We start from the raw sequence: 13,321 nt of genomic DNA, 5'->3' as shown, positions 1-13,321 counted from the left end.
ATTTAATGGGTGTTGAGGTGATCACTGAGCCTGCCTAGGAGCCTACAGGGGAACAGACTGTGGAGGTAAATCAGGCACTTGAAGGCAGTGTAATTTCTGTACTCCCCGATGCAGACAGTCATTCAGTTGTAGAGAGTACCTGTGTCGCACACGCAATGGCAGGCATCAGGGTATGGTGAAAGTGAGGAGGCAAATCCTGGAGGGCATTGCCAGTAGAAGGGGGCAAGCAGGCAAGAACATGGCACAAGTGAGGCAGGAGGCATGACGACTCTTGTGGGCTTTGTTATCGGCCCAGGTGGACTGTGTGAGGCAGCAAGAGGTGGAGAGGCAGCAGACATGTGATACAGGAATAGCCAGGGCCAGGGCTGAGGGGGCACAGGCTGCCAACCTGGGGGAGTCTTGCAGGGCAGCGAAATAGATAGTATCCCAGATGAGGGAAGCCCTGCAAGCCCTCCGGGCAACAATGGATGCCCACCTGCAAGCAGCAGAGGTGGAGGGGGAATCAGGCTTGGCTGAGGCATTGTCAGAGATCACATTGGACTAGCTTGCTGACTCATGTAAATAGTTCTTTAGTTATCGGTTTACTTTTCTACTTATTTATTTTTCCATGGACAATTTTTTCCTTCCACTTTATTGTGCATAGTTTTTATTCAATACATTTTAATATCATGATTCTACCATACAGCTTGCTGTCTCATTGTCAATGTGCACCTTTTGTTTGACCATGCTCTCCATGTGAGTATATCCTATGGATGTCATGTGAGTTAGGGGCACACTCTGTGGGTCATGCTGCTACTGTGCTGTTTGCTGGGGGACGTGTGCAAGCTTTGTGTGTGATGTTTAGTATGTTGCATCCATGTTCGATGAACTATGCGGTCTATTGTGGATGTGGGAAGGTGACATGTTTTGGGATTCACATGTTTCACATCTTTGTCATACACATCTGTTGCTGCTCACTTCCGTGCTTTGCAGTACACACATGGTGGCAAATTGTGTATATAGTGTGCATGACTGTTTGATACATGCATGCTGTGGTTGACATCAAACTTCTTTTGCAAATCTGTTCATGGGTGTTAAGTAATGTTGTGGCTTGTTTGTGGTTGCCATGGTGGCATTCCTTTGATTGACTTGGACATGTTTCACATTTAGGGGAGGGACCATCAGATAGCTGGAGGTGGCTATGGCTTGATGTCTCATGCCACTCCTTGTGCAGGTGCACTGCATGTCTGGTGTCATCAGTGTGTCAATGTTGGTTGACGGACTTCTTTTTGTGTGTCTAACGATGTCAATGTGGGGATGCATTTGATGATGGGTGAGATGTTTCATGACAGTGTTTGGAGTCTCTCATTGGGGACGGGTAATAATTCCTTCATGTGTCTTGCCACATGTTCCACATGGTTTAGATGTTTGTTGTATTTGGTGACAGCTCATTCACCTCTACCCATTCACTACTCACTGAACAGTTTATTGCACATTGGGGCTCATTACGAGGTTGGAGGTAGTCTTGCTGGTTTTACCGGCAAGGCTACCTCCAAACTCGCATCCTGATCCGGCAACTGCGAATGGGCAATTACCGGGCTATTCTAGCCCAGCCGGACCCAATAATTGCCCTTTCGCAGGTGCTGGGCCCGGTACATCCCTATTCCTATTTGAGCCCCATAGGGCTCAATGGGAATGGGGAGGGTAGTGATACCGGCGCCGTTGTTGCCTTACCACCATACTTGTAATGAGGTCCATTGTGTTTCTTTCTGCTCCACTGATGTTTTAGTGTCCCTTTGGAACTTGCTTGTCAATGTCGATGTGCTCACACTTCATTCACAAGTATAGCTCATTGGCATTGGGGATGTTGAGGAGGTATTTGGCCTCACTGGACTATGCACATCACATGTGCTCTATGTCACATGTACATCGAGGGACCAAAGTGTATCTGCTGTAAAACTATGTTTGACTGTTGATATGCAGCTGAGTGTGATCCAAGAGGGATCCATGGAAGAGGCTGCTGTTTTAGATTCAATGTCATTGCTCCCAGGTGTTCATGTTGGAGGAGGATGTCTGGCAGGTGTGCTCCATGGTGAACTCAGGCCAGAGGAGTGGAGGTAGGGTTGGTGCTCCACAATGGACTGGGGTGAGGGTGGATATGCGGGTGCTGCCTTGGGTTTGGGGGTTGGGTCAAAGGTCTGTGGGGGTACTGGGAAGAGGGCGGTCTTGCTTGTGTGATGCCTTGGTTTTGGAGGTTGGGGGCACAGGTCAGTGTGGGTACTGAGATGAGGGCAGACTTGCGGTTGCTGCCTTGAGTTTTGGGGATTGGGGCACTGGTTAGTGGGAGTACTGCAACAAGGGTGGACTTTTGGGTGCTGCCTTGGATTCAGGGGTTGGGGCACAGGTCAGTGCGATACTGGGATGTGGGCGGATTTATGGGTGCTGCTTTGAGTTAGGAGGAAGATGCACAGTTTCGTCTCGGTACACGGGTGCTGCTTTAAGTTAGGGGGCCGAAGCACAGTTTTGTTGGGGTACGCCGGTGCTGCTTTACATTAGGGGGCCAAGGCGAAGTTTCATCAGAGTACACAGGTGCTGCTTTAAGTTTGGGGGCTGAGGTGCAGTTTAGTGGGGGGGTGCTGAGATGAGAACTTGTTTGCTGGAGGAGTGGAGCAGGAGTAATGGTGATTACTGGTAAGTAATCTTTGATTACTGTGATGAATCTGATGGAGTCGTCCCTGATTCCCTGGTGGTCACCTCCTCCCATGGGGCCATGGGAGGGCAGCCGCTATGTTTTCCTGACCCTGGGAGCGGCAATATGAGGGAGGGTCACATGGGAGGAGACAGACTCCGTGGAAATGATAGGACTCCATCTGACGAGACATGGAATTCCCCATCTTTTCTCGAGAAGAACCTTCCCATGTCTGAAACCCTCATGGCATATTCTTATTGCCATGTTTCCAGCCCCTTTCCCATGAAGAGCAGGGAAACCCCTTTGATTAGATCTGTGGAACAACCTTACCATTCTGGTGGAATTACCTTTTTCAATTCCACTTATCAATCCATCAAAAAGGACTTGCCATCAAAACCTTGTTCTGCTCATCCAAAATCCTCAATTCAATCATTGGACTTCTATTCCCAGAGTTCATCAAGTACTGAGATGAAGAAGAAGAGATATCGAGCAATGTGGAATAGAAAAGGCTCTGAACCTAATGACCGTTCGATTGTTTCCATAGACACACATGTGCCTGGGAAATTTAAACAGCCCAAACTGAGAACGAGAGAAAGCTGCTGTGGCGACTGTCAAGAGAACGTTGCATCTCCCTATACACAGCAGAGGGACATGAGGCCGGAACTGGGGTGGAGCGAGGCAAGCAGTCTTCCATGGGCTGGCGCTGAGAGAACAGCAGGCGAGCTGGGTGGAAGCCACGGAGGTCTGCCGAACAGAGAAAAGCAGACCGCGAGAGAGAAGTGGAAGAGATCCCTTTACCAGCTGATTGCGGGAGAAGAAACCAACCCGCCAGAGACCGGCGAGTCCTCCTGAGAGCAACAGGGACACTGGACCATATTGGCGTACGCTCCAGATGAAAACAATTGAATCTTACTCACATAATTAGAAGCAGAATTACGAACATATTGAGAAAAGGGAATTTGAATTGAAAATAAACCCTTTACTAATATGTAAATGTATACCATGTCAATAAGAAGCAAACGAACAAGGATAATACATTAGAGGGATACATTGTCAAATGTTGTATATCAGCACCTTTGGAGCAGGCGGAAGACCAGAATAAGCAGAAGTCCTGGCAGGGGAGTATACCAGGCAGTCACATGCGTGTGGACATTTGAAGTCCTGGCAGGAAAGTACACCATGCAATTTGATGTGTGTAAAAGTATGGAAAGCAGAAGTCCTGGTGGGAGCGAACACCAGGCAAATCTCAAGTGTGCAAAGCAGAAGTTCTGGCAGGAAAACGTGCCAAGCAGTATTGGGTGTATCAAACACAAGTCCTGGTATGGAAGTGTACCAGGCCATTGGGAAAAGGATTGTGTGACATAAAGAACTGTTTGGAAAGAAGCCAACAAAGAGGTCAGTGGGCAAGTATTGCACTTGGTCAAGAGAGAGGTTCTAAAAGAAAAAACATTGCGAAACCCAAATAAAGTGTGGTATGTAGATGGTGTTCCTGGCAAAGGAAAATCCAAGGAATTGTTTGGAGAAAAACTGCAACTGTGAAGTTAAACAGTTGCTATACAATATTCTGCTTGGCCAAGAAAGGCCCAAATAACTGTTTTAAGAGAAACTAAGATTTTGAAACCAGACAGTTATTGTGCACATATTATACTTGGCCAAGAGAGGCCCAAATGTCAGTTGTGTGGGAAAACCCCATGAAGGAGTAAAGAAGAATCCAGGGGAAGGAAACTACCCTCTAGAGTCAAGAACTTCAGCCTTGATCAAACTTTTGTTTGTGTCATTTTCCTTTTATCAACACTTTTTCAAACCGCCGAAGTTTAAAGCCATTTTCCCCTTTTATCACCTTAGAGTTTAGTTTTAGTGTGAAAGTCAAAATAGAAGTTTGGACACTGGCCAGTTTTTGTTTTGACATCTTGACACCGACCGATCCTTAGTTTTGGTTTTAGGTAGGGAAAATCCTCTTAGTGCAGACACAGAGGCCTTTTCCCAACCCCATTTTTTTTTTTTAAAGTATTTAACACAAACTATGACTGCAGTGTGTCAAACTCTCATTTCTGATTCCTCACATTACTTTTTTTCCATGGGTCCGGCTGAAAGGTTGTTTGCAGGCATGTTGGGGCATTCCGGGCACAACTCATTATTCTTTGTGCTGCAGGTCTCTGTGTGCACTTAATTCCATGAATCGGCTATGAGCGCTAATCCTTTTGCCCGTGCAATGTTCTTTTTTTCACATATCACTTTGCGCGAACCTATTGCTTTTGTTGTAATTTGGACCCACTACGTTTTAAAGCTTTTAGATTGTGCCAATCGCCACCATGGTGGACTTGCAGCGCCAGTACCTTGCTGAGAATAGGAGGTATTGCGCCCCGGCCCGAGGTAAGAAGACTGTAGTATGTGGAAGAAGAAGCAAAGAAAACAGCAGTATGATATTTCATTATTTTGATATAGAGGTCAAACCCAGTTCCAGTAAAATAGGATAGGTGACGATTTTGCCTGATGCAGGCTGGCAACAAAGCAGTCTACCCTTCTGAGTGTGGTGGGTCCACTGTATTTATTGTTTGTCCTGCTGTAACTGTTGCCTCTCTATATTTCGCTCCTCAGCATCCTAGATGAGTTGCGCACAGTATGCATGTTGTGCTCCAGCACTAAAATTATCTTCTTCTTGCCCAAACACACTATACATAAAGGAACTATGCAACTGGCACACACACACACATCTGAATCCCCTCCATACAGGCATCAAACAACATGTCTGCAGATAACATACGCAGCCAATGAACCCGAACCCACAGGCACATACATTTCCAATCTAGACACAGAAGCCGCTATGACTTTGGCATTGACCACCAAGAAACAACAGACCTGCACAGAGTACGCGGGTACTTCTGAACTACATGTACCAACACACCAGAAAATCTATCGTGCATTTGCCCTCCCTCCTCACTAACCTAAATCACCCCCATCTTTCAATTCCGACCACATGGAGATCATGCAAATTTCAGGGGTGTATGGTATAAATCCTATTAACATGAAATATTTCTTTTCTGTACCAAATTGAATAACATAAATAGCGCTTGAGCATGGGTCAAACACTTGATTTCAAAGTGGTTGGTTAACCATTCATAAAAGGTTTCTGCATTGGTTGTGGTTTAAATCATACCTTCGTAACCAATATTTGTTTTAGTTCAGCAACTTGTTCTGCTCCTAAGATAGTAAGAGTGCTATTATAACATTATAATTACTGGTATTCTAAAGAGTTTCATTGCCATTTGTTTTCTGTGCTACTTTATATTTATTTAGTTTTATACAGGAGGAACAATGCTCTTTTGATCACAAAGGAACGAGCAATAGATAAGAAATCCGATTTGACAGGAAGCGCTGGACTTCTCACAATGGGGTGAGTTTGAGGGGCATTCGGACCAGGTTGTGGAGGGGAGTAAATGGAACAGTCACCAGGGACAATACATAAGTGGACATACATAGATTAATGACAACAAATATTGGCCATTTTTGGGTGCAGGTAGATGGTACATCTAGCTGTGCTCGGGATGTGACCATGATGGGTTAAGTGCTAGAGTGGAGGCAGAAGAAGTGAGGGACATAGGCCGGTTGGATGTGATGGAAAAATGTTAGCTAGCAGGCAGACGAGAGGGTAGGTTAAGACGGTAAATCGGTGGCGAGGAGTTAGACTTTTAGTTTGGTTTTAAGGAAATCTCTGTGGACTGTTACTCAGATATCCAGGGTAAGAGAAATCCATGGAAGGAGAGCAAGAAGAGAGGAGGAGTAGAAGTGAGAGGAAGCACAGGAAGGGCAAGGAGCCACATGGGTACTTGAGGAGACAGATCGGAGATTGCAAGAAGGCTTATAGTGTTCGATAGAGGAGGACAAATACAGTGGTGCCTTGCCATGGATAGGTGTGTGAACCAGGGGAAGACATTTAAATCTGGTCCTGTTTTGCATTGTCAGCCATCCAGTCTGGTGACGGTGTGAGGAAGTAGGTGTGAAGTGAGGGAATACAAAGAGAGGTCCGGGTAGCAAAGTTAATGAGCTTGTCGAGAGGACAGACAGCATAGTTGGTGAGATCAAAGAGGATCCTTGCACAGTGGGTCACTTTAGAGAAGACAAGAGTGGTTAAGAGATGCTTGGCATTGTTGAAAGGAAGGAGGTGACTGATTTTCTTAATATTTAGGAGGTTGAGGTGAACTGCTGTTACAGTTTTGGAGATGAAAGTAGGGAAGGTCTGAGAAGGGTCATAGATGACACTGAGGATTTTAGCTGAAGAAGAGTAGGGGAGAGTGCCAGGTGAGAACTGGATCAGCAGAATAAAAGATGAGAGAGCTTTTGGTAGGGAAACAGAGCACCTCTGTTTTGGTATAGTTTAACATCAGAGAGTGCAAAGCCATCAAATATTTAATGGCAGAGAGAGTTGGAAAAGAGTGTTGTTGCTCCATGAGACAGAGAATTTGGCGAGGTGCAAGGTAAGATTCAATCCATGCAAGGGCTTCATCGCAAATCACAAGAAGAAAGAGAATATCAAGGAGGTCAGAGTGATCAACAGTATCAAAAGCAGCAGACAGGTTAAGGAGAATTAGGATAGAGGTTACGTTGGAGTGCTTAGCAGGATGTATACGATTTGTCTGTGGCAGAATTCTTCGCAGCCAAATTGACCAGGGTTAATTGCGCTGTGATGACAATTTTTAACCCCCAACGTCCCACAATACATTCCCCCGCCCAACACCTACTTAGCTTTTTGATGTCTGCCTTTCTTCTGACCCTGCGGCGTCTGTTCCGTCCCTCCTACGCGGTTCGGATCTGACAGCGCAGCGTCAGCTTTTCCTCCTTTTCTTTTTTTCATCCCCTGCCGTCAAACCTCCAGAAGCGGAAGACACCCCACTACCCCCAAAGGCCATCACTACCATTCATGGGGAGCGGGGGACAGCCCCACAACCCTTGCTCCCCATGTTTACTAGTGATTAACCAATTTTATCGTTTTGAATCGATCGAATGCTACTGGCCGAATTCGGACAGATGTACCATACAATCAATTCAAAACAATCAAATTTGGTAATACAGCTTAGCAGAGCCGATGAAGTTGCAGACATTCATGAAAGCAGTTTCTGTGGAGTGACAGGAGTGGAAACCTGCTTATAGGGGGTCTTGAAGGTGGTTGAATGTCTAAAGAATTGGTAAGATGGTTGAACACACCCCTTTCGAGCGCTTTAGAGTATTGTTAGACTATAAACTATGCTCTTCAACTAAACCTACCAAAGACAGAAACCCTACCCATTCTCATGTTGTAGCTAATATCTGTATTTGAATGTGTATAAAATGCAAAGAGAATGTACCACAAGCTCAGAAAGGAACTGTACTGATGATATGTTTTCCACCATCTATTTCGTAACCTTTTTCGTAACTAAGGTCTGCCAAAAGTAACAGTGCCCTGATGCCCTTGGGCTGCATGTGCGCTATATAAATGTATAAATAAATAAATTGTGGAAGGAGAGACACAGGGTTAAAGTTAGCTGGTAGGTTTGGGTCATTTCCTTTGTTTTTAGGAGAGGATGACCGTGGCTGTTTTGAAAACAGAGGGAAAGCCAGCAGAGTCAAAGGACAGGTTGAAGAGTTCAGCGAGATGAGAGGCCACTAAGGGGACAAAAGGCTTTATGAGCTGAGGAGCAATAGGGTCTGATGGGGCACAAGAGGGGTCCGCCTTCATCAGTAGAGATAGAACTTTGTCACTATTAATGTGGCTAAAGTGGGAGAGAGAGGCAGAGGATGATGGTGTAAAATGTAGGAGTAGGGAGTGTGATGAAGTCCATAGAAGAGTCTCTAATTTTGGAAATGTTTGCATCCAAGTATTCAGCTAGTTCATTAGCTGTGAGAGTGGAGTTGATAATCATACACTTAGGAGGAGTGAGAAGTGAGTTTAGGATGCCCTGCAGCTGGCAAGGATGGTTGGAGTGAGAGACAATAAGGGTTAGCTAGAATTCCCTTTTCGCTCTATCAAGAGTGGATTTAAGAGAGTTCAGGGCAGAGAGGTAAAGTTGCAGGTCCCCCTATTTTGGATCTTGATCTAACTCGTTGGACTGGAAATTAGGGCCCTCTGCACAACTCCAACACACACTGCATTAATGCTTAAAAATATACCATGTTGCAGAGGTACAGATATATTAATTTTAAACATCTTGTTCTCAGAAATTCAAAAGGTTTAGGAACGAAAAGCAAAAACATTGCTTAAGGGTAGTATACATTAAACAAAACATCTCTGTAACATTCATTATAGAACTGTGATGTGTAACATTGCCCTAATAGAAGAATGCATTTTAATTACTGTTCCTGAATATATTCAAGTACATGATAAAAAGTTATTTCCATTTTAGGATTTTATTTGAGAAAAATTACATCCTGTAATTTATCACATTAAGTACATAGTCTCATATTGTTTTTAGGATGATTACCATATACATATCATTAAAACATCAATCAGTCTTGGGCAAGGTCTTGAAAACTGAAAACGTTTTAGACACCATTTTAATTGCTGTTGTGTGCCCAACTACCAATTAATCAAATTCATTAAACCTGAGTTTGTAAAACACCAATGGTGATTCCCCAGAGGCCATACACTCTTCCTAGCCCATGATATCCATAGGGTCAGAAGTTAAAGAGGAACTTAGTCAAGTAGCATTTCAGTAATCTTTGAATTATTGACCTATGAAAATAGTAATCCACACAAATAAGAGAATACGTGTGTGTGCGTGCGTGCGTGCTTGCGCAGGCACGCACGCGCGCACTTCTCGTCAGGAAACATACCCATGGGTAATCAGGCCCTTGGGCAGTACATTAAATATCAGGCACACAGGAGATGCCAAGAGGAACCCAGTGTGCTGTCACTGACTGCACACCACGGTGGGGCTCCCTGCCCTTGCAAGATTATGCCATACACACCTGTACTAACACTGTCAGCAGTACAGAATCCGCTCTTACAGTATTGGAGTAGGTGCTGGACTCACAGAGTGTGACAGTGGAGCATGTGAGCACACAGTCTTCTTCCTCATACCTGAGCAGAGACCAGGTTTTTTGTAGATAGTGATGCACTTTGACCCAAAGTAACTATCATTTAGCCTTTGTGAACTGTGCCAGATGCACTCCTGGGTTTGTTTATTCAGTCTCATATTCTTCCAATAGATACTCGTAACCACATTGCACAGATAGCACGAATTGTTTCTCCTTAACTTGAAAATGATCTTTCAGATACTTACTGATACACATAAAGCTTTGTTTGACAGAGCATTTTCCAACTATGCTTTTGAACCAACACCCCTATAATCCTGAGGCTGGCTGTCTTTTCTCTAAAAGTTCTGTGAGTCCAGGTCCAAAACCGGAAGTTGTCGTTTTTTGCATTTTTAAACACTGTACTTGGTGAACATTCTTCCTTTATAACTTCACTTTGATCTCTGCAAGCTCATGTGTTACCAACTAAGGAGAAACATCTCTTTGTATTGGTCATCACATATCCTTCTCAATTCATCATACCGTATTTGTATGCCCTTTTTAATTTTTAACGGATATAAGCACACCATGACATTGACATGCTTCAAGAGCATTTGATCTTTACCACAACACCCAGTATGTCTGAACACTGGTACTATGAAACTGTTATTATCCAAAGGGGTTTGATTAATCTGTCAATTTCACAATAAAGATTCTCATATTAATGAATGATTACATTCTGCCGAAATTGGGTGAAAATCGGTGCTGCCATTGTTTTCAATGCAAGTAAGTAAAGCTATTGAATGGAACCTTAGATTAAAAAAGTATTTCAGCTATAGCTGAGGAGCAAAGTGTACAGACTATAAATTGATGCATATGAGCTGGTATTATTTACTGTTGCAGTTTTTTCTATGGCATTCTAAGTGACCATCTTGAAATTTTCCCATAGAAAATAATGAGAAATTGACACTGCCCCTTAATTTGAATTGTGGGGATATCTAGCTACAGATTTAGCGTTTCTTTTGTGATTAGGCAAACAATCAGGCGTGTCTGCTTCTGATCAGGACTATCTTCAGGCCCTGGCTCGGGCCTCCATTCGAAAGGAGAAGGTAAGTGGGGAGGGAGGTGGGGAACGACACTTACCATTTTTCTCTGGTGGGGAGATGGCAGCCTCCAGCCATGATGATGCTCAGAGAGGCAGGATTACCGTATGGTAATGTCTACACTCTCAGCCTCCCCATTGGCTCGGAGGACAAAGCCTCGCTCCTGCCAGCTACTAATGAGCCAAAGACTACTATAGAGTAACATAGGATTTCTGTAAAAAACTAAAACGTGGTCTTTTTAAAATTAGTACCGGGCGGGGCATGGCTTTGTCGTCCGATCCAAGGAGGAGACTTAGAACAGGGGCATTACCATTACCGCAGCTCTGAGCCTCCTCAGGGTTGGAGGCTGCAATCTCCCCTGCCGGGGAAAAAGGTAAGTAGCATCCTCCACCTTCTTCCCCACTTACCTTCTCCTTTCTAACGGAGGCCCGAGCCAGGGCCTGCCGACAGTGCTGATTGGGAGTGGACACGGCATGAACACTACTATTCCTGGCATGTACCTCCCAATCTGGGACACGGCAACCATGGAAAAGGAGAAGGGACTACCCAGCTCCCGTTGAATGGCAGACATTTATTTTTCTCACAAGGTCCGGCGGGCCGGGGTACTAATAGCAATAAGCTCAGGCCTGTAACTATGGGCCCATGGCATTACCTGACTCGGCTCGGGGCTTATTGCCTAAATGGATGCGTTACTATGTATATGTCTATTGAGACCTTCTGTGGTTTAAAACATATTGAAAATGAAAATATATAATTAAAGTTTAAACAATTTTGGAATAAATAATAAAATTTACATTTTGTCATGGTACTATGATTTAAAAAAAAAATACCCAGTGAGCTGTACTGAATGAACTACGTTTTATTCTGATTTTTCAATATTCCAAATATTACAGCCCCCCACAGTGGTTCATTTGCCAAATTTCCATTGCGTGACTGAAATTCTTTGCTGGTAAAATGTGAACAGTTAAATCTTTATTAAACAAAGTACACACATGTATGTGTTAAAAAATAATTATAGACCCACAAGCATACTTTTAGGAATTTGGCAATTTTTGTATATTCAATTAAGTTCTCTTTTGATGAATTGCAGTGCCTAAAATATCCCTCTCACCATCCTATACATCTTTGTACATAGCACAAAGGACCAGCATGTGATGATATAACCAAAATCTGCATTAACATATAAGGGCACTTTTAAACTTTCCCTTAGTGTACCGCAGGCATTTAACATTTTCCATTGGCTATACCAAGATATGTGGCTTTGTGCTGTAAACATCCTTTCCTGATCAATTAACTACAGAACATGAGCCATAATTGTAAAACCCTGGTGTAAACTGCTGACTACCTAGCTGGGGGTGGGGTGTTGTCCCAACCAGGATAGTTTAATGAAGAATGCAAGTAACCAAGTAACCTCCCAAAACATATTTCGAGAAAGCTATTTAAAATGTGATTTCCCTTTGTTTTTCCCCTTGTTTTCTATAACTCTGAACAATGTAGGTGTCTAGTCACATACAGGTCTTAGCAAGGAAGAAAGTTCGAGAAATTCAAGCCGCCATCAAGGTACGTTTGGCTTGCCCAGTTGTAGAGGGCTTTTCATCTCCATGGTTACAGGCTTTTCCTTTGTTTTCCTCCCTTTCCCTACCCTGCAGGTGTCTAGTCACATTCAGGTTCTTGCCAGAAGGAAATCTCGTGATTTTCATTCCAAGCTGAAGGTATGCGCTTTTCTGCTTTTGGCCTTGTTATTGCTATGCATTTCACTTCCTGTTTTCCATGGTGATTGGCGAATGCCTTGTACACCCGTCCTTGTAACCTACTTTTTCTTGCATGTGATACATTTTGGTGTACTTAATCTCTGCAACCTTTCCTGCCACTACTTTTCCACATTAGAACATTATTTTAACAGAATACTAATTCAGCTTGAAACAGTCTTGTGAACTATTATATGTATTTACATTTGAAGACTCTTGAAAAAATCAAAATTACATATACAATGACTTCTCAATCTTCATAAAAAATTAAGAAGGCGGCAGAGATTGAAATTACTCTCAAAGTGCATATATATTCTATACATTTGTATTTAATTTCTTGTTATAATACTTTTGTTTCTAAATCTGATTACACAGAATTCATATTTTGCTACACAGGATGTCTTCAAATTAAATAAATATAAAATACATTTCCATTTTTCAAAGGTATTTTCATTATCGACTATACTTTTCTCTATAACCCCTCTCGTGAAATTGTGTGCGCCTAATTTACTCGGAATAATGCTTGTTTCCCAAAAACACATTTAAACTTTCAAATTGTCGAGAATCGCTGAACTTGTTTTAAAGAGTACTTCAGTGCTAAATTCCGAGGAAGCCAACCACACTCCTCGCACTGTCTTGTCAATAACACTTTTGTAGCATTTACGCGCAGCAGGCAGCATGCAGGCAAATGGGTAATGGCTGTTAGTGGCTGGCTTTTTAGCTGTACTGGCTGAGCATTTTGGGTTGGTGAGCAAAGTCCAAAATACTGAAAGCACTCTGCTTGTTTAACCAAAGGTGGAAGGGAACTGGCACAG

At 43.4% G+C, this 13,321-nt stretch overlaps 1 protein-coding gene across 5 annotated transcripts in view; it reads left to right on the top strand.

Moving 5' to 3' along the window:
* TEAD1 (TEA domain transcription factor 1) overlaps positions 1 to 13,321 on the top strand; it is a 791,559-nt gene that overhangs the window by 472,213 nt on the left and 306,025 nt on the right. For 3 of the 5 annotated variants that reach the window (XM_069623630.1, XM_069623634.1, XM_069623633.1), the window contains 2 exons: positions 12,256 to 12,318; positions 12,408 to 12,470. In XM_069623630.1, the coding sequence (XP_069479731.1) occupies positions 12,256 to 12,318; positions 12,408 to 12,470 (126 nt within the window). The remainder of the gene's footprint in view (positions 1 to 12,255; positions 12,319 to 12,407; positions 12,471 to 13,321) is intronic. The other 2 variants (XM_069623632.1, XM_069623631.1) reach the window with 2 other exon arrangements.

This window comes from Ambystoma mexicanum, chromosome 11 (genome assembly GCF_040938575.1).
Source record: "Ambystoma mexicanum isolate Mex_15411 chromosome 11, UKY_AmexF1_1, whole genome shotgun sequence".
NCBI classification, from domain to species: Eukaryota; Metazoa; Chordata; class Amphibia; order Caudata; family Ambystomatidae; genus Ambystoma; species Ambystoma mexicanum.
The sequence above is the reverse complement of the archived record's forward strand: the minus strand, read 5'-3'. Positions and strand labels throughout refer to the sequence as shown.